Source organism: Corythoichthys intestinalis, chromosome 6, assembly GCF_030265065.1.
Source record: "Corythoichthys intestinalis isolate RoL2023-P3 chromosome 6, ASM3026506v1, whole genome shotgun sequence".
In the NCBI taxonomy this organism is placed as follows: domain Eukaryota; kingdom Metazoa; phylum Chordata; class Actinopteri; order Syngnathiformes; family Syngnathidae; genus Corythoichthys; species Corythoichthys intestinalis.
Window position 1 is genome coordinate 36,429,209 of NC_080400.1, and position 27,143 is coordinate 36,456,351.

The 27,143-nt window shown below is 39.0% G+C and overlaps 1 protein-coding gene across 2 annotated transcripts in view; it reads left to right on the forward strand.

The window, feature by feature from the left end:
• The window catches only part of kcnab1a (potassium voltage-gated channel subfamily A regulatory beta subunit 1a), a 139,131-nt gene that overhangs the window by 39,618 nt on the left and 72,370 nt on the right, over positions 1 to 27,143 (forward strand). The window contains exons 1-2 of one of the 2 annotated variants that reach the window (XM_057838094.1): positions 4,619 to 5,441; positions 5,614 to 5,886. The exons of the other annotated variant lie outside the window; for it this stretch is intronic. Of the exons in view, the coding sequence (XP_057694077.1) occupies positions 5,678 to 5,886 (209 nt within the window). The 5' untranslated portion in view covers positions 4,619 to 5,441; positions 5,614 to 5,677. Of the gene's footprint in view, positions 1 to 4,618; positions 5,442 to 5,613; positions 5,887 to 27,143 lie in introns of those variants that run through there. 2 annotated transcript variants of the gene reach the window in all.

Genomic DNA, 27,143 nt, shown 5'->3' on the forward strand with positions numbered 1-27,143 from the left:
GTAAGAAGCATTTCAAGGTCCTGGAGTGGCCTAGCCAGTCTCCAGATCTCAACCCCATAGAAAATCTGTGAAGGGAGTTGAAACTCCGTGTTGCCCAACGACAGCCCCAAAACATGACTGCTCTAGAGGAAATCTGCATGGAGGAATGGGCCAAAATACCAGCAACAGTGTGTGAAAAGCTTGTGAAAAGTTACAGAAAACGTTTGGCCTCCATTATTGCCAACAAAGGGTACATAAAAAAAGTATTGAGATGAACTTTTGGTATTGCCCCAGTACTTATTTTCCACCATGATTTGCAAATAAATTCTTTAAAAATCAAACAATGTGATTTTCTGTTTTTTTTCCTTTCGTTCTGTCTCTCATGGTTGAGGTTTACCCATGTTGAAATTTACAGGCCTCTCTAATATTTTCAAGTGGGAGAACTTGCACAATTAGTGGTTGACTAAATACTTATTTGCCCCACTGTACCACTGTACTGTATATATTCCTTTCTTTATGCAAAAAAATATATGGTGTTTGCTCTGGACTCACTTAATTTGTAACGTTATGTGCAAAGTTGCAATTTCAGATGGTAAGAAAATCTGACAACACTGACACCGAAGGAAGCACCTCCCGGCTGCGGGGACCACGCGATGCTGCTCGCAGCCGGCTGTCTGCTTCACAGTGCATTATTACACAAAGATCACAATCCCTAAAACACATACAAACCCAAAAATTTTGTGAAGGATGCGAATAACTTTTTTTTCGCTGCTACCTCTGGTAGTAATGCTACAACTTCCCTCAGAACCGGAGCTGACTACGATGCATCCAATGTCGACTGCTGCTGCACAAGACGCCGCTGCCTGCAACTACGCTGCATCTAACAAATCTTTAAAATACTCCCTTTCATGACAATAGTGTGCAATTCTTTAGATGGATAAAAAACAGTTTTGGGGTTTGCAAACACACCAGTTTGGAAACGCTCATGCTAATTCATGTTATTGGACTGTGACATACTTTGTTTTGCGTGTACCAGTTTTGCAGGGTTATAAACCAGCCCGACCTCATTGTGTTGCTCTGTTTTGCTTTGGTGGCTCTGTATAGATGTATTCCACCCACTCCAGCACAGTAAGTCGGTTTGCTATCCACAGACCACTCAGCACTTTTTTGCTTTAAGTTTAGGGAATAATACAGCGTGTTAGAGTTGAGCACAGTGTACATTATATGGATGGTTAGGAATTAAAGGGATAGAGTTTATTCATCTAATCGCATTGCTATATGTGCGAGAGACAGGCAGGTGACTGTGATTGTGAACATTTCATTACAAAGCACCTGGGATTGGATTTAATAAGAAAAATGAAAAAGCGGCCACATGTTAAATTGCCAAATAGTATGTTTTCTGATAAAAAGAGTTGGACATGGCTTACACATTGCTAGCCCTTCAAATTGATTGTCTCTCTATGAACCACCACACTACCAATACCCTCTTTTTTTTTACCATTTAGGGGAAAATTTCTTGTTTTTAAACCTATCAGAGTTTGGTCAGTCGTAGACTTATAACCATGTCAATAAATTGTATTTGAACGTATTTCGAGATCTGTTCACTCAAAAAATGTTTATGGCGGAAAAGACTCAGCTGACCTGAAGTTCTGCTCTGAGACCACCAATTTTGCCAGATTTCAAAACTGTCCTAAATGCATGTGTGATACATCACTGTAAAGCTTAAAATATCAATTTTTTGGGGGAAGAAAACATTTGAACAGGAGGGCATTTAAAAAATTAAAATAATTAAACCCCATAACCTTAACCCCAGGTGAGCGCATGAGAGAGCATAATTAAAGACACCATGATTTTAACGAGATATTATCGTATACCTACCTTGTTTCAATCCAAATCTCATCATAGCATGTCTCACCGAGTGTCAAGACACAGCTGTGAATGGCCACAACCGAACTTTATGGGGATGTTATGGGTGAAACACGGTAATATAACAAGGGTCGCGATGCTGAAATCGCTGACAGCAAGAAGTGGTCGAAATGTTCTTTTTCAAATATTTACTCTTTTAAACATGTTTATTTTTCAATTTTTCTTTGTTTGCATCGATTATTTATCATCTAAAATATTGGGGAAAATGCGACAGTAACAGAAAAAAAAATACAATTGAGTGAGAGTTACTGTATGAGGTAGATATCCGTGACCGATTTACAGACACTATTTTTTTCATTGTGACGTAATTTGTTTAAAAGTTTAAAATATTCGAGTGAATAATTTTAGCGTCGTATTTTTTTTTTAGACATTTCGAATAATACAGTAAATATAATTACTTACCTTCTTTTTATGGCTAGGTTGAAATTATAGCGGTTGCGTGGTGCCTGTAAACGGGGTCTCCAGGGTAAAACGGACAAATGAAAAATAGTTTGGGGGCTTAATGTGCCATGAAACTGCTATGGCAGCATATAGACATATTGATCTATCAAACACAACAGTTCTTTTGGAGGAGTACAAGAGCAGAAACGGCTTTTTTCTGCTCTCGAGTGTTCTCACCTCCAGATAGGGGTTTGCTGTGTAAAAAACATTTTTTAAAAAATGCCCTCCTGTTTAAAATTTTTCTTCCCCCAGAAAATTGAGATTTCACGCTTTCCAATGATGTATCACGCATGCATATCGGACAATTTGGAAATTTGGCTAAATTAGGGGTCTCAGAGCGGAACTTCAAGTCAGGCTACGTCTACACTAGAACAGATAATTTTCTCCAGGGTATTTTACCGAATATTTTTATACCCGTCCACACTTCGTTTCAGGTGCGTTTAAGGCCCAGCCGCTTCTGCAAGGTATGCCTGCATTTGCGCAAACTACGCATCCGTAGAAAGGAGAAGCTTAATGTATTACGTCATCGCCCGCGCAGTCTACCTCTGAACCGGAAACTCATTGCTTGCCCACGGCAAATTTCGAAATTACTACACATTCTAGACTGTCATTATTTTGTGATCACTGTTTTTTTCGTGATCGCAATTAAACGCATCACGCAGGAGGGAGAGTGAAGGGAGAGCACGCTCGGCTTTTCGCACTAAAAACAGCAATGGCATGACGTCCCTTCCTGAGTATCAGAATGTTGTATGGAGACAGCAGTCCATAATTGGCGGTGCATAGGCGGTGAGTAACGTTACCTGCCTAATTATCCGTCTAACAACTACTCCGGATAATAGGCATACTAGTATAGCTGACATACCGTATAGTCAGGGGTGCACATAAGTGGTCTGCATGCGCGCATGTGTACTGGACGTAGACAAACGCGCTGGCCCTCAACGGCTTCCATACGCTTTTGCGTACCGATGGCTGACTACTGTATTTGCGGCGGACACGAGAAAATAACTTCTCAAAATGTCGAAGAGGCAGGCCACACTGAGTAATTACTTCCGTGTTCCCCTACCCCCGTCAAAAGACAGACAGACGACAGAGACGTCACCGGAGCTACCGAAAAAAAGGACTTTTGCTGAAAAGTGGCTACAGGAGGTACCATGGCTAGAAGCAAATGATGCTTGCACGGAAATGCGGTACAAAATGTGCCGTGAGAATCCCAATGTCGCCGATAAGAGCAGCGCATTTTATGTAGGGTCAAAGAATTTCAGCCATCCAAACTTTGAAAAGCACGAAAAAAACAGAGAGCATGTGGCAATTAAGCAAACTATCGATGTCAGACATGACCCCACTCGCCCTATGACAAGTCGCGGAATAAAGGTAATGAACAGCGACATGCTCTGACAAACGTGTTTTTGCTAGCATTTTACAAAGCTAAACATGCACGTTCAATGAGGTCTTATGAGGAGGACATCCCACTTTTAAAAAGGCTTGGAGTTAATGTGGGAGCCGCATAATGCCCTTTATTTTGAATTGGTGCTTTTATGTTTATTTCTTTACATTTCACTTCAAAGTAATGCCAGTTTTGTTGTGCCAGTTGATGTTAATCAAGAATTAATTGTTAATATAATTAATTAAAGTTAATTGGCTCTAAGTAAAGCTTGTCATAATTTTATCGCATCAGGCGGGTCGGCTCTCAAGCTCAATGAGGACCAAGTCACATCTCCAGGTCCTCCTCTGAGAACCTGGGCGAAAAAATTATGTGCACCCCTGCGTATAGTCCAACTAATTACACGTTTAAGGCCATTATCCGTCCTAGTGTAGACGTAGCCAAGTGTTTTCCGCCATATACAAAAGATCACAGGTGGATACGATCAGCCTGATTGGGAAGAGCAGGAAGTAAAGTTGAAACAAGGCGCATCGTCACTACCAAAATAAAAGCAGGAAATTCCGCACAAGCAAACACAAAACATTAACATGAATTTTGAGACATGACAGTAATGTTCTAACGTTTAAGAACTCTACGCTGTACTAGTATATGCTCCAGTGAGTTGAGTTGCAAGTTGCATTAAGTCATTTTCTAGCTTTACATTCTGAAAACTCCACACCTCCCCCATCTATACCCAAATCTCGCAAGTTCACTTTGATTTGTGGCTGCCTGTGGGAGCTGCAGAGATGTAGAGCACGTGTGAGGGGATCAGGAGAGAATATGATGAATTAATGTTTATACATGTTTTTTTTCTATTGCATAAATCGTCGTGGCTTTTCCTGTTGCTTTTTTCTCGATCAAGGGATAATACAGTCCATTTCTGCTTCAATTCAAAGGATAGTGCCCGCATTGCTCTTTGTACTTACTGTAGAATTCTTTCTAGGAAGAGCGGGGAAAGCAACATCAACAATTCAGATAAATGTGCGTTGCTCTGAGTGCTTGGTAAAGCCTAAAATGAGGAAAACATATGAAAAAAAGATTCGAATAATAAAACAAAGTTCTATGGATAGAATGTGAACATGTTTAAAGGCTGTGGGGCAGCAGAGGAAGGTCTACCAGCCTGGTGAGTGAGACAGATGCAGTGGGAGCTCAAGAGAAGACAGAGAGTGGGAGTTGTGTGCTGAAACACAAACCTCTCGCTTCTCCTGTGGTACGCTGTCGATGGAGGAGAGGAAAGCAAGAGCCACAGGAGCTGGAAGTGCAACATCGGAGTCAGGAATGGGTTTTAGGGGCAGGTAAATTTGGGCAATGATACACCTTTCGAAGATCACGAGGAAAGAAACAGAAGACAAAGTGCGCTGGTTAAGTGAAATGGCAAAACTGTGCACCCTAGCAGGACCTGGAGATGACTCCCCCACCCCCATCTTTTTTCCTCCTTCCACTCTGACCCTCTCCCCTCCTCCTCCTCTAGCACAAACCAGCACTCATCACAGTGAGAGCGCAGCATCTCTCCCTCTCCTGCCATCGCTCCCTCTAGCTCCTCTGATTGTCATTCTGCAGCTGGAAGCGGCTTTAGCGGCATCACACTTGAGAAGAGAAAGTCCGGCGAAGGAATAACTTGGAGATTACTTGGCAAGCGACCAAAACATGCAGACACTTCAAGACTGACATTTCCGTATCCTTTCTTTCTTTCTTTTTCTTTCTTTCTTTCTGCAAAAAGAGACTCGAAGAGAATTAGACAAGAGCAAAAGCTTAATTTTTGTTTTAGATTAGAATACACGTAGTGCAAAGTGATGCACATGGAGATGCCATCTGTCTCCTGCAAAACTTAACCTTGAACATAATAGACTTCCTACGAAAGAAGACGGAATTCAAGAGTCACTACTTTTACCCGCTGCCTGAAGCTCAGCCATGCAGGTGTCCATCGCCTGCACTGACCACAACCTGAAGAGGGGCAATGGGGACCACAGCAAGCAGAACGCCACCAGTCCCAGTGTGGTCAACCAAGCCAGGGCCAAGTTCCGCACTGTGGCCATCATCGCTCGGAGCTTTGGCTCCTTCACGCCACGCCACATCTCACTTAAAGAGTCCACGGGGAAACACACTGGCATGAAATACAGGTGTGTGTGTTTGCGTATCGACACTTTTGCTCCTATCCTTTTTCTCAAATGCAAAAACTTTTCAATTTATGAATATTTAGTCATAGTAGAAAAACAAATGCTGAACAGGATTCATAAGATATGAACTCTCCTAGTAAATTTGGGAGCACCATAATGAGGTTACCTTTTTAAAGGTGATGCAGAGATCCTTCAAAATCAGAAACTGTTATGAATGATCTTTAACGTGCGCCTGATTATTTAATTTCTTAATGGTGTTTTAACTTATAGAGTACAATGGTTTTGTATTAAACAAGTGTAAAAAAGAATACACATCTCCTGCTTCATTCTAACAATGAATTAAGAGAAGGCAGACCAGTTGAGCTTAGTATAGGCTCACTATTTGGCAAAAACAAGGTCACTCTAGATGTACTTATATAACTTTATTGATACAAAGCAAAAAGTTACTTTTTGTCAGAGTTATTTCTGTAATGCAAAACCTCTTGACAAGTTTCACACTGGTGAAATTTTGTTTTGTTTTCCTTTCAAAAGAGTCCTTTGATTTTTAGGAGAGTGTCTATGCTAAACAGCTTATTCTGCTGTTGCAATTAACTTGATAACTTTGGTGTTTTGGGCGGAATTCTGACGTTGTCTTAGAAGTCTTAGAATGACGAAATTTTATGTGTTAATTCCATTTAGAGTTTTCTTTTAACAAAGCTCAGGAGCCTTAGATGTGTGTTGAGGATCCAACTGCAGCCAGAGAGCCAACCTGTTATGAATTGGTGATCCGTTAAATATGGATCCAAACACGACGTGGAAGTTTGTAGTATTTATGATTACAAAATGATCACGCCAGAACACGCGAGAAAAATACAAACAAAAGTGGCATTAACCGAGTCGGTGAGAGAACTAAGGAGAAGGCACCAATGGCCAGAAAAGGCAAAAACATATAATAGCAAAGTCCAACAAAAATTCCAACACAACAATGTGATACCAGATAATACAACAGTAAGTAGACAAGAGATCTCAAGATGACGCGCACAGCTGTAAGTAAGTAATAGTCCGACACTTGCAGATGATGACAGGCGTCCGTAAATATTGAGCGTTCCTAACGCACCACAGGTGTGTCGCACGGCCCTGCCCATCCGGCTCAATCAGGTGCTGAATTAAAAAAAACAGGAACTGAGAACGCACACAAACATGACACTGCCAGGTCACATATTGCTGTGTAAATGGATTCCATTGCATACTGTGCGTGTCAGCCAATGTGATTACGTTGGTCATTCTTGCATAAACAAATGACAGCTAAGCTTTTCTTCCAGTGATGGAGACGCTTCTCCATACCATCACATTGTCACTACAAAATGACATAAAAACCGAACATGAAATTTCAGTACCTTCTTCACTTTCTGACCATGCATTCCAACTTGAATAGCATTTTTAGGTTCATCAGTTTGCAAGTCCAAAGTTTTGGAGCTTTCACACATGAACAATGTGCAGACTCAGCTATGTTGTTTATCCCACAATTACTGTTCATGTATCCCACTTTAAAAAAAAATTTTTTTTTTACTAAAGCGATGTACTAATTTAGTTCTTAATCATCTTTCAAGATTTAGGAATAAATGCTGTAAAATGGTTGTCATTTTCAGGCCACGTTTTTCTTTTCCTATCTGTGTGTCATATGTCCCACCAGCTTTCAAGGGCCATGAATGGAATAGATAGCTTCTGCTTCTCTCCCACGCATCAAAAACACACCTCCCTGTCTTTTGCTGTGGTTTGATGACACAGATTGCAGTGTGGGCAGATCGTCTGAATCCAGTTTGACCCCTGCCAACCTGTGTGTTTGACTCTCTTGGACTCAAGATAAGAATCTTATGTGGAATGCCGTTCTCTGCGCAATGCAGAGAATGTGTGGGGGAGTTCGACAGATTGCAGGTGGAAAGTGGTGCTATTCAGTGCTTGATGGTGGCCACCAATATACCTCTTCAGCATACTGTAGCACATACAGTATGCACACGTTGTCCTCTATCCGTTGTCTTTAGTGCTTCTTTTCAATAATGTCACAGCGACTGGGTTTAATCGAACTGACATTTGGTGAGAGCAGGAGTGAACTTTGGATTTATTAGTCGCTCAAGGAGAAAATTTAGCTAGGGGTTTTGACTAGGGCTGTCCTCGATCCAATCAGGTGATTCTGATCACATAATTGTCAGAGGATTGGAATTGTGTGTCAAAGATCTGTTTTTTTCCCAGGTGTATTTATTTTTATTTATGAATTTAAAAGGGCTACAAAGCAATACAGTGATCCCTCGCTACTTCGCGCTTCGAACTTCGCGCCCTCAGTCTATTGCGGATTTTTTTTTCAATTAAAAAAAAAAAAAAATTAAAATACAGATGAGCTGTCCCCAGCTGATCGCTTAGTCTAGCTCTTGCTCCCTCCCTCCATCTCCCTGCTCTAACGATGTTGATAGATGTTTATGTTTGATCTTGCCAGAGTAACGGGCTTCTGAAGCGCCGCATGTGTCAATCATCGTTTAACTTGCTAAACAGTTGCTGTGGCAACTCATTTTGTGTAGGTGAGAGGATTTCAATGAAGTGCTGCCTTGGAACAGACAGGCTTTGTGTGCACATTGTGTGGGTGGGGGGTGTGTTGATTAAGGAAGCGCGCGCTGGAATGAATGTGTGTGTGTGATGACGTTCGAGGCATCTGGATGTGTTGTGTTCGAGGCAATAAACGGTAAGGTAGGAGGTAACAGAAGCATTTAATAAAGCCAAGCATTTTTCCACTACAGTACAGTACTTTATTCTTGTTTAAAAATAATTTGGTGAGACGATAACATGTTTAAAACTTATCATAATTATTACTTTTGAAGTGCTTAAAAACCATTTATTATAATACACAGTATATATACACTATACACATTTTTCATTATGTACACTACGGTTCAAAACTTTTGAACCGTAGTGTACATAATGAAAAATCCCATATGATACACTACGGTACAAAAGTAGTAGTGTCTAAGCGACCCCAAATTTTAAACGGTAGTGTACGTATCTTTTTTTAAATCATACTTTGTGAAAAATAGTGAAAAAACATCTTATATGCATCTCTTTCCAATGCTAATGCGGGTTCTGGTCCCCATTAACCGTGAAAAACAAAGGATCACTGTAAAACATTCCAGATGTACAAGGATATTGCCAAAAGAAACACAAATATACATATTAGTATATATTTTATACCACCTAACATCGCAACAAAGCAGAAACAGTGGTGGTGGAAATAAACAATGTAGGCAGGTAAACATTTTGATAGCTGTCGTGGGAAGTTAACACAATGAAAGCATTGTACAAAAAGGACCATGTGTGGAGTATGCCTTTATGCTTCTTCTTTTTTCTTAACACATTGTTGAGGTATTTGTAACGGTCCAGCGGCATATGCTCAAAAGCAGGTGACTTGGACTTGGGTGAAAAAATATGTGATTTTGACATCCCGAAATGTACCTTTTCTATAAAATCAGATAGGGCTATTGCCTGTGATTCATTGGTGACCAGTGTGTAATGCAGCAAGGCTAAACAGTGTCCAGGGTCTTAAATGGATAGTTTTGGAATGCAGGTCATTTTAAGGACAATTATTTCACTGTCCACTCCTTTGAGAACCCTACTTAAGTTACTAACTTGGTGGACAATATGTAATCCAAGTGGGCTGTGGCGCAGCTGGACCAGTAATGAGAGCTGGGAGACAGGTGCCCAGTGTATGGGTTTTGTACCATATTGCTGAGTGTTGACGGCAGCAGCAACACACACTAATAGTGCAGTGAAGAAAGCACACAGGAAGAAAAGAAGAAAATTGTATTGTTTCATACAGGAGTGTAGAAAGACATTATTGGACATTTCAAGCTGTTCATTTATTTGCATTTGAGGCTTCGATAAATATTCAAACAAATCATTGCTCATTTGATCTTCAGAGTAGCGCAAACTATCGCTCTGGAGTTTCTCAATATGAATGTGAGTGACAGATGAATGTGTGTAACTGAGAAATTACATGACACTTACTGACAGGATGTGACTAAAGGCTGTATTGACCCGTCAGGCTTGACAACAAACATGATTGGCATATATTCACATGATATAGCTGCCAGTGTCCAAGCTGTATCTGATCTAACTCAGTCTTGCACTCTCTGTACAAGTTCTGTGTTCATTGGTCGCTCCACAGGTCAGTCAACAGCAACAGTAATTGATGGACTTACTTAGCTTCATCTCAGTCATTATATGATTATCCCAAAGGCCATTGTACTATGTTTTTTTTATTGTATCACACATATAGTATTTGGGGCAAGGGCGTAGCTTTGCATAGGGACAGTAGGGACATAACAATACCAACTTTTCAGGATGCTCAAATTGTCCCCACCAACTTTTAAGCAACCTCATTTGCATTATATAATGAGTTCAGTTATATACGTAATGTAGATTGTCTTCCCATATGTCGTAAGGATAGAATTGACCATACTATTATTAAGTGAATTATTTTCATGATGTTCAGACTTACATTTACCCCTTTTCACTTGCTGAATGTGCCGGTCCAATTTTTCCCCTGAAACGGACGTGTGATTGGCTGATGACTTTATTTATTTAGAACGTATTAATTTATTTTCTGCATTATATTATTTAAAAATATTTTTACTTGCAGTCTATACAGAAATGTTTTCAGATAATTATACATCAATCATAATCGAGGTCAAAAATTTTTATTTTTTTGTTGAGTTTGACTGTGTTTGTGGACAAAAGCGGTAATGTTTTACATGAAGGAAGGCTCCATTTTTATTTATTTTTGTTTTCCTTGAAGTTTTTCAGTTATATTTAATTTATTCATTTCGACAAACGTTGAGTTGTTTTAAGACAAATGTTTATTTTTTGCATTCCTGGATAGTTAAGAGATAAACAAGTTTGTATTTATTGTGTATGTTAATACTATTTCAGTTATGTTCAAAAATTGCATTTTAAATTTGCTTATAAAATCCAAACATTTATATAAGTTTTCAAAATGTTTATTTAGGGGTTTTTGAAAACAAAGGTTTGAATGTGTATCACCTGAACCAGTACACATGAAAGTTAATATAAGTCAATACAGATTTATTTTGCATTGATCATTTAGCCCATCAATTAATTATGTTCATATTAGTGAGAAATGAAGCACTGACTACCGTTAACCCCTATCTGTTTTGTATTATTAATGTCCTGTCCTGAGCAAAAAAGGGTACCTGCAGGTTATGCTGCTATATTGTCCCTACCAATGTTGAGACCAAACCTACGCCCTTGATTTGGGGCAAAAGACATTATCTTAAAGTGCGTATGACACCAAAAAGCATGTTTATTTCATATTTCACGCGGTGTTTTATGTTTCTGAATGAAATGGACTGCTTGGATGAGTGTGGAAGCGATCGTTTTATATATTCAGTTTTTGAATCCCGAGCCATGAAAATGAGTAACTTCCGGCTCCAGTCTCAGGTTTAGGAGAAATGCGAATGTGACGTCACCTGGGTCAGCCTCTCACAATACACCATTGCTTTATAGCATGTAGATGGACTGCGGATTCAGCTGATTTTGAGGATTAATTTGTTTATTTTTCGCATCACGCCAGCCAAACAGCTGCTGGCTTTTGTAGCTGCACCAGGGAGATGGGTGTGAGCCTTTTTGGGTTTCAGAAAGTTTCCGTTCACCCCGAGGTCGGCCAAGACAAGTGTGCGACAACTGTGGTACCTTTGGACTTACGAGGAAGTGAGTAAACATTGTTTTTTTGAATTATGTCAAATACTGGGATCAAGGCACAAGTTTTAATATGGAGGTGGCTTGTATTTTGTGGCTGACAATGCTCTTTGTCCACCAAGAATGCCACTCGGCCGACGACTGGCAGCTTGTTGCACATCCCATAACCGGGAGAGCGCTATACTCGGCTTATTGCCCTCTTCGTGTGCCTGGTGTTCTGTCAAATTTTCCACCCCATCCAAAATTGCTACTTTGTGTTAAAATGGCCGCGAATACAGCGATTACAAAGTAAACACTACTAACCTTCTTTAAATAAAGGAATATTTACTGACGTTTTATCATGGACGGACATGTAGACAAGTTCTCCTCACACATCCTGCTTTGTTAGCTGCACACAACCACTGCACACCGCTCTCTCACTGTTTACGTCTTCGCCATGTAGTTAACCATTAATTTACGCCATATTCGTGTTGACAATGTGGAAGTTACGCGCTCCTCCGACGTTGGCCAGTTTGTCCGGCGGTCATTGTCTAGCTGCTTCCCCTTAAATGCGCTCTCTGCCCACAGCAAGGGAACGACGAGCTGTAACTTGCTCACCACCCGGTGGGTTGCCGATCGATGCAAAGACAACCGACAACCCCGCCGCCGTGTAACATGACCCGGGCTAGTTTTGTGGGATTTTTCGCTTCAGAAAGCGAAAAAAATAAGACTTTGAGACGTCACTCGGTTCGGGTTAGCATGTCGGCTAGTTGTCACGGCTCTTGGTTTGTTTACGTTCTCTGAAGCCGGGGCAGGGAAATGAAAAAAGACGGACTAACTATGGTGGCATAAAATATCGTTTGGGAGGTGCGACAGTAAAGGTGAAGTCGACAGTTTTGACCATTATGGAGTAATTTTGCCATGTCTTACTGAATAAATGCATTTTTAATATTTCATATTCCATTTAGCACAAGACTGTTATTTGTCATGACCATACCATTTATTTAGCAATTTGGGATAGGCCTATCATGTAAAAATATTGGAATAGACAGATTGAAACAATGACATTTTGCTACTCTCTTTGTTGCATTTTTCTCATTCTGAATAATTTCCCCTCAATGGGCTGAATTCTAAATCAGATGAAACCATGACCCTGCCGACGTCATCCTCCTGTTGGGGACGCTAGAGCCCTATAATGGTAGGCGTGGCCAAACAGCAGACTAAAAGACTAATTTCTCGTCATCTGCGCTTTGCCAAATTGTTGTATTTAGTCGAATTGTCTCAAAATATTATTCTAATACACATAATAATGCTATTTAAGACTTTAAAAAAAAAAAATCCTGTCATACGCACTTTAAAGTGAGTTGTGGAGCACATATTCCAAGAGGATTGACAGAAAAATGTTCAGAAATCCAGCAGTTGCTACCAACCTATCAGTTTTTCATTGAAATTTAGCACGCAGTAGTTGAGGAGGATGCCAGAATTTATTCTCTGTATAAACAAAAGGAATGCTAACATGAGTACAATATGATGTTCACCCTGATCATTCAGGAGTACATTGTTTTGTGCAGACAGAAAGCCTTCAGCATTAAAACTACAGGGAAAGTCTGCCAAAGTCTGCCTTCATCTTCATCAGTGAGTGAACTAGGGCTTATGTGCGCCACCTGCTTCCGTAGGTTGGCTACATTTGCGTTCATGTCATTTTGTATTAAAAGCAGAAGAGCTTGGACAAGAGAAACATTCTGCATATTTGTTCATTTTTTTTCCCAATGTCGTTTATCCTCACCAGGGTTGCAGGGGTGCTGGAGCCAATCCCAGCTAAATATGGGCAGTAGGTAGAGTAATTCAGAAGTTATGGCCAGCCCCCCCCTCACACCCACACCCACAAACGCAACCACCCAACACACATACTAACATAAAATTTGGAGTGTTCAGTCAGCCTACCATGCATGGTTTGGGATGTGGGAGGAAACCAGGAAACCAGAGTACCCGGAAGCCCATGCAGGCTTGGGTAGAACATGAAAAATCGACACAGGAAGGCCGGACCCTTTGATTGAACCCTTGATCTAACACCTGTGAGGGATACATGCTAACTATTTGTCCACAGTTTTGCCATTAGTATTAAAATACCAAACTGGCAGACTATATTTACCATGAATGCTACTGCCAATTCCCAACCTAGTAAACAACAATGATGCTGTTGGTCATAGAAGGGACTATGGACTATAGTCTCTCGGTGTGAATGGGAGTGGCAGTAAAATAAATTAATTTCTCAGGAAAAGAGGCAACTAGTCTCGAATGCTTTAGTATGAGTTGCAAAAAGGGCAAGGACTAAATGAGAACAATTTAATCATTGTTCATGAGGGCAAATTTGGTATTTCCCGTTACCTGTGAATGTTACCATCCAAACACATCCTCAAAAAATTTTGTATGTGTAAGTTAAAATTTGCAAAGAAGACTCCAGCCCAGTTTGCTGACATACGTTTGGTTGATTTTTTTTTTTTGTGTGTGTGTGACTTACCTGTGGGTGTTGTTGGTGGTGTTGTCCAATCGCCGCCCCCCCCACCCCCACACCCCTATGCCATTTTATGCTATTTTAAGGATTCGTCTTCAATAATGTATCATTTTCAGAGCCATTTTACCCTTTATGCTTTATCCAGAAGCCTGTTAGAAGGGTCAGTCAGCTGACGAGACTTGGAATAAAGTGCTTCTTTTCTCTCAGTCCAGTGAGTAAAACCTCTAACAACGAAATGCTATTTTACAAGGCGCACTACAACTTTATAAGATTGAGTGTTGCACCACAATCCATCCCATGACAATCAAACAATACCTGGAGGTGGTAAAACTGAAGAAGCCTGGTAAAAGACAACTGAGACTGCAATGTAATCTTGAACACACATTCTGCATTACAACACAGTAGTTCTAAATCCCAATATAGAGGTACGAATTAGTGCAGTGTTGCTTTGAAATATGGCCCTGAACAGAAGTTTTATTTGATCTTTTCTTTAAATGTAAAGCTGCTGTTTGACCAATTGTATCCAGATTACAGAAAAAAAACTAAAACAAAAAAACAATAGAGACATGTGCACTGTATCATGGCGGTGAAAAGGTGGTGGTAATAATTCTCAAGTTGATGTTTAAAGTCAAAAGAATAATAGAACAAAGATATATACAGGTTGTGTGTTTTTCACCTTATAAGCACATTTCGCATTTCAATGCCACATGCGCAAAGTGACTATCGATGGCAGCGAGTTGACACTTACACTCTCATTTAGTCCACCAATAAATTCATTTTAGTTTATAGCTTTTTGGGCTAGGTTTTGTCCTCGTTGCTTAACAAAACTTGACAATTTAGAAGAAAATGAACTGCCTTCCAAAATCTTCTCATTTGTATTAGACTTACAGTAACTCTTTTTAAAAAAAAAAATCACAATGGCAAAATAGACTACATTCAGTGTACATGAACCCCAAACATGTTCATAAACTTTCAGTCATTGAATTTTTTGAGGCACAACACTGGCAGAAACATTATTTCTATACATGAATCAATCATCGTATTTTTTCAATTATCTACAAATGTTCATGTCAGAGTCCTGCATGCAGTTCATTTTGCTTGGTCGCCTTTGTTAAACTTCCTCTGCTCAGATATTGGCACTGCATAATAATGTGAGAGGTCACATTACTGATTCATGGAAATGAGTAAGTGCTTTATATCACTGTATTTTTTATCTTTGGTGTAATGTGCTTTATATGTTCTTCCTAACACCGATGTAACAAACACTGTAAGTACTAAAGTAGTAACGTGGGTGATGCAATTTTCAATGCATGCTGGTCATGTTTCAAATAACTGCATGGTTAACCAACGCTCTCTTCATGTTGCCATGGAAATCATGTCTTTGACTCCTATTTACATCATTCACTTTGGAACAGACGTGAGAAACACTTGCATAGCAGGAAACAGAAGTACTCTATACTGTATACAGTAATATATTTATTAAAACATAGGTTTAGTAAGGTAAATACGATAGAGAAGAGAGAATAGTGACCAATACAACTGTCCCAAGTGTGGCCACTTTTAACAATAGAGGCAGGGCTGCAACTAAAGATTATTTTTAGAATCGATTAATTGGATGATTAATTAAATAATTAATCAAATAATCGGATAAATATCACTTTTTTCAATTACCTTCACAATTTAACTTGATTTTTTTTTTTTTTGAGGGGCAGGTTGTAAGCATAGGCGGAGTTTGACTTTTGGGGCTGGGAGGGCACAACATGTTGATGACCCCGAAACACAGTGTCAGCAATTAAATTAACTTACAAGAAAATTTATAATAAGTTGAAAATTAGCATTTTTTGTTTCCCATAATTTTTGAGGGGAATTCTAAATCAGGCTGATTAGTACAGCTATAATTTTCGAGAAGATTGTCATCCATTGAATATGGTACACCCGCCGGTGGTGGCTCTCTTGTACCATTAGCGTCTTTAGTGGGGCAAATTGAAACTCCGCTCACCATTTCAGCAGTGCCCTCTGGCGTATCATGGTCCACATTTTCAATCCTTGTTTCTTGCTCAGTAGTTGTTGTCACTTTTGAAAGCTTAGGTTTGAAAAAATGTGTATATCCATCTTGCCCATTCGGTCCTTGGATGGTTTTGGCTAAGCAAAGCAAATGACCGTCTAGGGCACAGGTGTCAAACCGATTCCAGAAAGGGCCAAGTGGGTGCAGGTTTGCTTTCCAACCAATGAAGAGGACACCTTTTCACCAATTAGATCTTTTACATGTGTAATCAGGTTAAACTTTGTCAGGTGCTGCTTGTTTCACCAGGAAGTTCATTGGTTAAACTCTCTGCATTGTATCGGTTGGAACAAAATCCAGCACCCACTTGGCCCTTTCTGAAATCGGTTTGACACCTGTGGTCTAAGGTGTTAGTCCCATGATATGTTTGAAGAAGAATTTTAACCCATTATAAAAAAATATATTTTTTTGTTCATTTCATTCATTTTTGTTGTTTGTTTTATTGCTTTACAACTTTTATAGACAATATTTTACCGGATAACTCTTAATCTTAAAATCATATACGCGAAAGTTAATTACATTCAATGACACTTTTCGACCATCGGGTGGCATCTCCCCCTGTCCCCCGCCTTAAACTCCGTATGGTTGTGATTAAGAATGATGACAAAATGGACGACTGTTTCCTTCAAAAATATATTTTTTATTACAGCTTCCTAACTTAACTGTAGTCTATAACTATACTACACGGTGTCCATAAAGTCCCTTTACCATTTCAAAAATTTATTAAAAATGCCATTGATTAGATATTTTATTCAGATCTGTTCTATTGTATTCAGTGTTTATTAAAGTTTTTTATTACACTGCATTTGTGTGTTTTTCTTCATTGAGACATCATTTTCTGCAAATGTTTCAACCAACCATCATTTTTCAGCAAGATGGTGCACCACCACATTGGGGGGTGCATGTTCGTGGGTTGCTCAACCAAACATTTCCAGACTGATGGATTGGAAGGGATGGGCCAATTCCTTGGCCGCCACGTTCACCAGATATCACTACCCTGGACTTCTTTCTATGGGGCTATGTTAAAGATATCGTGTATCGAACAAAGATAAGGGACATTATTGACCTTAAACGAAGGATTACTGATGCCATTGCCACAATTGATGAGGCTATGCTACAGCGAACATGGCAAGAAATCGAGTGACGTCCTGATGTGCTTCGTGTAACTAATGGTGCCCATGTAGAAGTGTATTAAAAGATTAAAAAAAAAAAAAAACTTCAATAAACGCTGAATACAATAGAACAAATCTGAATAAAATATTTAATCAATTGCATTTTTAATGAATTTTTGAAATGGTAAAGAGACTGAATGGACACCCTGTATTTCAAGTACATAAAACTAAGTTAAAGTTTTTAAGAAAAGTTCTGTCTAAAACATAAAAATAATTTTTCAGTATACAAATGAGACAAAGGTAATATTCATTCAAATAAAAAAAGTGCTGCTGATTGACATTTTTTTCTTGTGGGTACAGCGCTGATATAAATTATGTCATTGACTTATTTACTTTCATGTCTCAGAATTCTCCTTAATGTTTTGTGTTTGTTTATGTAGGATTTTCTGCTTTTATTTTGTTTGTGGCGTTCCTTTACATCCTGCTCTTCCCAATCAGGCTGATCGTATCCACCTGTGACCCTTTGTATATACAGTCTGCATCTAACCTTGCCATGTGTCGGTTTGTCTGGTATCCTGCCATCTCATACGCCACCTCCTTGTGTAAACCTTTTGACAATCGAATTCTTTGTGGGGTTTACTCTGTTGTTTGGTGTCCAGCTTAGGGATGGGAATTGATAGGATTTTTACGATTCCGATTCCATTATCGATATTGCTTAACGATTCGATTCTTTATCGATTCTCTTATCGATTCTAATATGGGGAAAAAGAAGAACAAACGTTTTGATTGGCATCGAGTTTGTTTAATCAGAAGTCACAACCTTACAAACTCACAACGAGATCAAAAGAGGCCCAAAGCCTCAATGTTAACTGTGGAAATAAGTGGCAAATACACAAGAATGTGTAACATTTTACTGAAACATTTATCTAATAGAAATAAAAAATATTGGTATATATTGGCAGATAGGTTTTTGTTCTGCCTTTGGCAATATGTGTTAAAGCAGGGGTCCCCAAACTTTTTCCTGTGAGGGCCACATAACTTTTCCCTTCTCTGATGAGGGGCCGGGGTCAGTTTGTAACAGAAAAAGTGTGACGATTGCAGAAGTGCATAAATGTAAAAAAATATAGTTTTTCAGAAAGCCACAATCAAATAACCCTTTCTGGATTCTTTATAATAATAATAATAATAATAATAATTAATAATAAAAACACTATTAATTAAATAGATAATAACCAAATAACCCTCTCTGAATTCTTCAAGGAAAAGGCCTGAAAATAAATAACAAGACTGAGAAAAAAAAAAATTCAAAATGGCCGGACCAAATGTGGAGGCGGGCCGTATTTGGGCCGCGGGCCGCAGTTTGGGGACTGCTCGGTTAACGTGTATTATTTTACCATTACATTGAATTGAATGCCTTTTAGTTTTTGTGGCGCTTACACGCTCAAGTGGGGGCGCCCTTGCGCTTCCTCACTTGAAGAAGAACGCGCTCACGTGAAGAAGAGCGTGCTTACACCCAAAGAAGAAATGCCGTATCCAAGTGAGTGGGCGAGTTAGTGAGAGAGGGAAACACTTCTACGAGCCGACGTTCTTTGTTAATGTTAATATCTACTGAGGCAACGCCTGTATGTATCATCTTTTGTGTTGTTGTTGTTGTGTTTCCACTCGCGATCGGACACTTAAATCCAGTTGTGTAGTGGTTTGAACGATGTGCTAATGCTAGCGAACGAATGCTAACCATACTGTTATTAGCAGCTAATCATCGCTGATTTACGTTGATGCAAACCTGTTTGTTATTGGGGACGAAATTGATTTGTTTCATTTCTATTCTTAGTTTCAGTCTTCAAGTGATGGTTGAATAAAGTCAGCAAATCTCCACCTTGCAATGACTGCAAGTCGCTTTGTTGTAATTTTTCCTCGTGAAGTGAAGACACACTTTCGAGCGTTTGAACCTACGTGCTGTCATTGTTATGTTTATGGCTGCAATGCTAGCGCTTACCCGTCGTAACCTTTCATTTTCACACTCTTTCCTGGTGAAGTGTAGTCAAACTTTGGAGCAAGTGGTTCTTGGCGCCATGCTAGTTTGATGCGTCTGGAGAACAAGACACGTCACGACGCAATACGCGTCTTTAGGAATCGTTAAAGGGATCGTTAAGGCTTTTTCATTGTGATGTCGAGGCCTCGAAACGCTCGGAACCGGTTCCGAATTGGAATCGGATTTCGATTCCCATCCCTAGTCCAGCTGTTGTTGTGATTTTTCATTATCTTTGTTTTTGTACCTCAAGGTAGTGATGGCGAGATGAAGCATCATGAGGCATTGAACCACCCGAGCCAATTGGTTCGAGAAAGGGTTCATTTCTCGAAGCTTCATGTGAAAAATGAACCACCTACTGGTTAGGTGGATGTCTCAACCATATGAGTGATTCATTGATTATTTTTTTTTGTGTCTGTTAGGAAGGAACTAATTTAGAAAATATTGTTTGACCAAATCCTCTATCTACACAGAGTATCACATACACTGTATGTATAGACCGTTAGCTTTCACTTATTGCTGTTAATGGTGACCATAACCGACTGGGTAAAGTAAAAAGTTTTGTAACGCCCCATCCCATTTTTAAAATGCATTGCTGTATGTCTATAGAATATAAGTGTATAGAAAACCCTATAAATGCATATGGTATCATTAGAAAATGAAATAATAGTTTCACCCTCCCAGTTCAAATAGATTGGATGTCTACCAGTGATAAACTCACTCCATTTCACAGCAGAAACTGTTTTTCTGTTTATTAGTTGTTTGTAGAAAATCCTAGACCAATGTACCGATAATCATTGTATCGCCATATCGTCAGATCACCGTTATTGTGAGCTTTGTATCGCAAATCATATCGTATCGTGAGGTACCAAGAGGTTCCCACTCCTAATCAAAACTATGCTTGTTGTGTTAGTCGATATAGAAGATATTTTGTACATGAAAGGAAAGATGAAAGGAAGAGAAGTCAACCTGGTAGAGGTGGACATGCGCATGTGTGATTGAATTTGTTTTATGAGAATAGAGCTTTTCATTTAGCGGATTTGCATGAGCACATATCTGCAATCAGTGAAAATTAAAACTCTCCTCTTTGTTATCAGTAATACTTTAATTCCCTGTAATTCTGTATCACAGTATCAGCAGATTGACAACCCTGGAAGATGATGACTATAAGACTGAAAAGGTGGACTGAAATAGAAAACACGTTGACATGTTTTCTCCTCCAGAAAAGATTATAATATTTGCGAGAAGATCAAAGTAGAGCCACGTTGCATCACATCAAAACACAACAAAGACGTCACATTTGATGTTTCTCATTCAGCAGTTTCTCTCACACGTTGATCAGGATTAGAACAGAAATACATATAACGCAAAGAAGTCACTGCAAACCAGCGGACACGAGTATAAAAAGGATTTTAAGCATACTGTCACGTGATATGTCAGCACAACACAAGAGATTACTGGAGACTTCAATATTTTTATCAAAGAAATTATTTTTTTTGTCCTCGTTTTTTGCAACATATTCTTAAAGGAACAAAAGGTACTAGCAAAAAAAACATGAATATAAAAGTACGTAAGAAGCTAAGCATTGTTTTTTTTTCTTCTTTTTTTTAATTTCCTTTTTTTTTCATTTTACAGTGGGTTAACTTTGTTTGAGAGACAAATAAGGGTGAAGAATTGACTTCACGGGTAATTATGTTAGTGTTCTAATTAAGAGACACCGTGAGACTGGGTCAAGTGACCCAACACCCAGAGAAAAAAATTAATATCTCTGTGCCTGTTCAACTTACAGTGTCGTACTTTCACTTTTCCTAAAACGGCTTGTTTTACCTCACTCTATTTTTAAAATTTTGTAATCACTCCAAGAAAATGTCATTTCAACATAGCTTCAGCCTTACTGAATCATTTCAGCCTTTTGAGTGTTTAGGCTGCAACAGCCAATCGATTAAATTGATTAAAATCAATTAATAACAACATTACAAGTCATTGACTCCTCACTGATGCATTTTATATTGTTTTATCTTGTGTTGTGTAAATATATATTTTATTTTGCATATTGGAGATTGTGTGTGTGCACTCTATGGGGCAGCTTTGAATCTCATAACACTTTGTGTAATGACAGTAAAGGCGTTCTATTCTATTCTATAAATTAGTTGCCAACTAATTTGATAATCAATTTCTGTTGGCAGCTTTGAGCCGTTGTCTGTAATGTGAGGCTGCGCGCGCCAATGATTAGATCGAGAGAGAGAGAGATAGAGAGAGAGAGAGAGAGAGAGAGAGAGAGAAAGTTCACTGCTACACTCAGGTTTAGTTGCTGGATCAATAATATTTACACAAGAGTTAGAATGTCTTGGGTCGTGTGTGTTGTTAGATCCAGTGTGCCTCCGTCAGAGGTGAGTAAATGAAGTCAGTTATATTGTTTGTATTCTTTGTTGATGAGACATTACTATTTAGCACGTAGCATTGAGCTTGTAAGCCATTATGCTAATCAGTTTCTTAAGTGTCCGTTTTTATTGTGTTTTGAAGGAGCATATTAGCACTTGAGTTATTGTTAGATGGTAAAGTTGTTGACCACACCCGTAAACCCATTCATGTAACTGCTTAGTCTCCTTTCAACACAAACTTCCATTCATACTGTAAATTGTCAGACAAGAGAGTCTGCTTTGAAATTGGGGATTTGTATTTATGAACAACTGTTTGATAAAGAAAACTGATTTATTACAGTCTGCCTCTTTCTTATTCGATTTTGTCCTCCAGTTTTTTCAAAGAAAATACTGTACAGTAAATGACAAGGATGCACCAAGGGACCCAAATGCTCGACAGTTCAGTTCAAACAATAATGTTTATTTTCCAGTCCTTAAGGTAGCGATGTAACGAGGTGCGCCGAGTCATCGAAGTGTGTGTTGAGTAAGGAAGGGACGTTTCCACGAAGCGCGTACCGGGGCTCGCTTAATCCAGGGGAGGTTCCGAAAATGATGACGCCCGAAGCCTAGCTAGCCAGCTGTACCATGTGATTGCTTCCGAGAGTGCTTTAGATTTTGCCTTGTGGCTTGACAGCTCACTACAGTACATTAACACCTTTGGCTGGATTCAAAATGTGGGTGTGAGGTGTGTGAAAGGTTTAGGTGTGAGAAGGATTAGTACAGTTGTTGATAGGATGGAGGCAGCAAGAAAGAGGACTTGCCCTATTTGCCCCCTGCACTATCATCAAGTATATCAATGTTCAAGTTACACAAGCACTTTTACTGTCCTCTGCCAGATCCCGATCATGCAAATTTCAGAAAAAGCATGGCACAACTTGCCATATTATGATAATTAGGGGTGTGACAAAATATCGAAATGGTGATATATCGTGATACTTTGTATCCCAAAAGGTTATTGATATACTCCTGTCAAGAATCGAAATATCGTTTTTAAAAAGGTGTCAATGTTAAAAAAAAATTGAAAAAAAGGAACCATCAACTTACTACCAAAATTTTCAATCAAATAGTGTCTCAGTTAACTCTAAGGCTGCCATTGACGGTGCTCGACGCCCAATCCATTTACTCTGGGAACGTTCGTTCATTCAAAACCAGAGCATTCACAGTCATTCGGTCCGAATTTTCAGGGCATTTACAGGTCACTTGCTGTTCATTTTAGGGCATTTACAGGTCATTTCCTGTTGAGTTCATGTCACTGCCTATTCATTTAGGTGGTTCCCAGGTCACTTCCTGTTCTGTAACTTAAAATAAACAGGAAGTGACCCATAGAATACCCCAAAATCAGTAGGAAGTAACTGAAAATCAACAGGTAAATTACCTTAATGGCCCAAAATGACCTCATTGCTGCACTGGCTGCCACTGACGGCCATAGACGTTCGATCCGTTTGAAGTGGGAGGGATGGCAGCGAATGAACGAATTCGCTGCCACCGTCCCAGTTCAAATGAATTGGACGTCTATTAGTGATAAACTCACTCCAATTCACAGCAGAAACTTGTTTTTCTGTTTATTAGTTGTTTGTAGAAAATCCTCGACCAATGTACCAATGTATCGATAATCGTTGTATCGCCATATCGTCAGATCACCGTTATCGTGAGCTTTGTATCGCATATTGTATCGTATCGTGAGGTACCAAGAGGTTCCCACTTCTAATGATAATACCGTTTGGGGAATAATTTTCACATGCACACGCTACACACGATTTCTTACAGTGTTCCCTCACTACTTTGCTGCTCAACTTTTCATCACAGTCAGTGCATCGAAGATTTTTTAATCTTGTTTAAAGTATCTTGTTATAAGAAAAAAGTTTTAAAGACATATTTAAAAACTTTTTTTCATCTATGTATTTATGTACACGTACACTCACCTCCACACATGTATCATATGAATGTACAGTCTATTATTTATACATTCCTTTATGTATTTTATTTATATTATTATTTTTTATTTACGTTTTCAAACTATTATTTCAGTGGCAGCCAGTGCGGCAATGAGGTCATTTTGGGCCATTAAGGTAATTTACCTGTTGATTTTCAGTTACTTCCTGTTGATTTTGGGGTATTTTATGGGTCACTTCCTGTTTATTGTTACGGAACAGAAAGTGACCTGGAAATCACCTAAATGAATAGGCAGTGACTTGAACTCAACAGGAAATGACCTGTAAATGCCCTAAAATGAACAGCAAGTGACCTGTAAATGCCCCGAAAATTCAGGGCATTTACAGGTCACAGGTTACAAAAAATGCCCCGAATGACTGTGAATGCTCTGGTTTTGAATGAACGAACGTTCCCAGAGTAAATGGATTGGGCGTCGAGCACCGTCAAAGGCAGCCTTAGAGTTAACTGAGACACTATTAAAGTGGAAGATTTTGGTAGCAACTTGCTGGTTCCTTATTTTTTAAAAACATTGACACCTTTTTAAAACGATATTTCGATTCTTGACAGGAGCATATCGATAACCTTTTGGGATACAAAGTATCGCGATATATCACCATTTCGATATTTTGTCACACCCCTGGTTTTGATCATGTTCTATTTGAGCATTTGATAATGAACAAGATTGTGCAAAAACATTTTTCAGAAACAATAATAATAGTGTCAATACATTTTTTGGATAAAGGAAATTGAGGTAGAAAAGCAAGTTCGAATGCATTTGAATCACAGTGGAGCTGTTTTATAAGTGAAATTAATCAAATAAACCAAAATGGCCACTTGCTTTCATTCTTTTTTCATCCACATCCTTGTTCTTTTTTTACAAATGGTGGAAACATAAGGAATTGATGCAGTTGTGTACATCCACCTTCGTACTGGGATAGAGGTAGAGAGAAAAAATGTGCACACTTTATATACCACTATCTCAAGTATCTATTTGACTTTTATTGAGGTCCTTGTGAGTAAATACACATTACATTCTTACAATACATTGCTTCTGCTTCTAACTCTCAACCAACGCGGATGTATTTTTTTCCATGTTCATACTTCCTGTCTGCTTTTTCTGCCCTGCTTGCTGACTTTGTGTTGTCTTTTTGTCCGATCTATCTAAGCCTTTTTCTACATTTCCTGCAAAATTTTAAAGTCATTGATCTTCAATTGATCATGTGCTCTTTTAACACAATAGGACACATTTTCTTGATGAGAAGAACGGGTGAAGGAGATTTGCTTAGACCTGCTCGGATGGAATATAATTGAAATCCTAATTGCACGTATTGTGCTGATTGTAATTAGTTCTCTGATTCAAAGCAAAGTTTGAAAGCAACTATTTTGGCAATTAGAAAGACTGGGACAATGCCCAAGGCTTCTGCCACTTAGACTTAGGCAATAGGAGAGCTCAACCACATGCCGGCTGTGGATTGGGGAACTTTTGCCATCACAAAATGGATGCCAACTTAGAGCAGTTGTCAGCTTGGCTCTGCAAAAATGGACCACCGGATTTGGATGATTGCTGCCCGGGAGGCCAAAGACAATCAAAACTGATAGAAAATCATGCAGCCATCATGATTCAAAACAATTGTTACTTCCATTGGCACATTTGCATTGAAATGATGATATTGCTCCACTCTCCTGGATGTTATGCATCAAAAGACTGCTTGGCCCTGCAATTTTCCTCTCCAGGGCCCTTCCTCTTCTTATTCCTGCATTAATTTGCCTGCCTTAGACTGTCATGAGACGGCAGAGACAATGGTTATGTGATATATAATGGACATGGATTTACTCAAACATACAAAGTCAAAGGCTGTGTTGTCACAGATTACTTGAAAAAGTAATTTATTTACTGATTACTGATTACAGCTCAAAAAAGTAATCAAGTTACTTTACTGATTATTTACTTGTCAAAGTAACTAACTTCCCTCCTTAATTTATTGCTTACTTTTGACCATTTTTTTCTTCCTTTGCCACCTCAACATCAGAATGACAACAGAAAAATGTCATCGCATATAAATGACTTTCCATTAATTTAATTTAAAAGAGAAGATATGATTTTTTCACATAAGGCTTAATCTTCGAGTAGCAGAGGTTTAATTAGTAGATGGAGTTGATTTTAACCACCATTGACTGGCGCTAGCTTAGCCACTCCGTAGCCCTGAAACAAATTGCATGGAATTTGTCGAAATCATCTCCACCGACTAATTAAATCCAGATAACTCGAAGATTAAGCATAATGTAAAAAATTCTGAATTTCGAGTTAAGGTTTAGTGTTAACAGCACATCAGTGCCAATGTGAAACAATGCAAATTGTTTGCACAATAATCAAAAACACACAAATGAATTGCACAGTGCAATAACCACAAAGGTGGGGGCGGACGCTGATGCACGCGCACAACCCGGAAGTACCCGTACACACAAACGTAGCGGCAACTAAGCACTTTACACTCAATAGGACTTACAACACATCCCAAAGATGCTAAACGAACATGTCAACTCACGGCAAAAATGTGCATCACGAATATGATGTACACGATGGTTGCCGAGGACGAGCGGGAGTGACGTCTACCCGGCGTTGTAACGGCTCCAACCTATGGCTGGGACCATCCAGAATGAAGGAAAAATACTCACGTTTATTCATGGACGCACTCTGATCAACATTCCCTCACACATCTCAACAGGTGGCTGCTCTCGGCTCTAATGTGCACCCGTGCTGGCACACGCCTTTCTCAGTCCCAAATCACTTAGCACGTGTGACCCAAGACCAAAACAGGAAGTATCTATGAGCGGTTACCATGAAAATGAACACGTAGTGCAAACCTATCTTACATTTTCTATTTAAAATGCTCTTCGTACATTACTACAGTATTTTTCATTCTACATACATTATGAGGCAATAACAAAATAGTAACGCACAGACACTAAGTAAACTAACTTTAATCAGATTACTGGCTTGGAAACATGAACGCATCAGATTACTCGTTACCAGTGGTGAAAGTGGCTAGAATTTCTTGCCGGAACTCCCTTTGCTCCAGCGTCCCCGTGACCTTCGTGAGCTTAAGCGACTGAATGAATTAATAGGTTTCATACATGCATTAGGCTGCTGCATTACACTGGAACAAGGCATAAATAAGAAACAGCTTTCCATTCAAAATAGTATTTTTTCACTGATTTGCAAAATTCCATCTAAAACACCATCTAAGTTTTATATTTCCTCAAATTTAAATGCAAAACTTCAATTTTAACTATTGAAGAACACAGGATATACTTTAAAATTGAAGATAATATACTGTAAACACTGGCTTTTTTTTTTTTTTTTTTTTTAAATAAAGATATAAGTAAAATGCATTTTTAAAAAAAAGTGCAAATGACTTATATTATGCACAGTGAAATGGAATACATTTTGAAGATGGAGCAAAGAAAGATT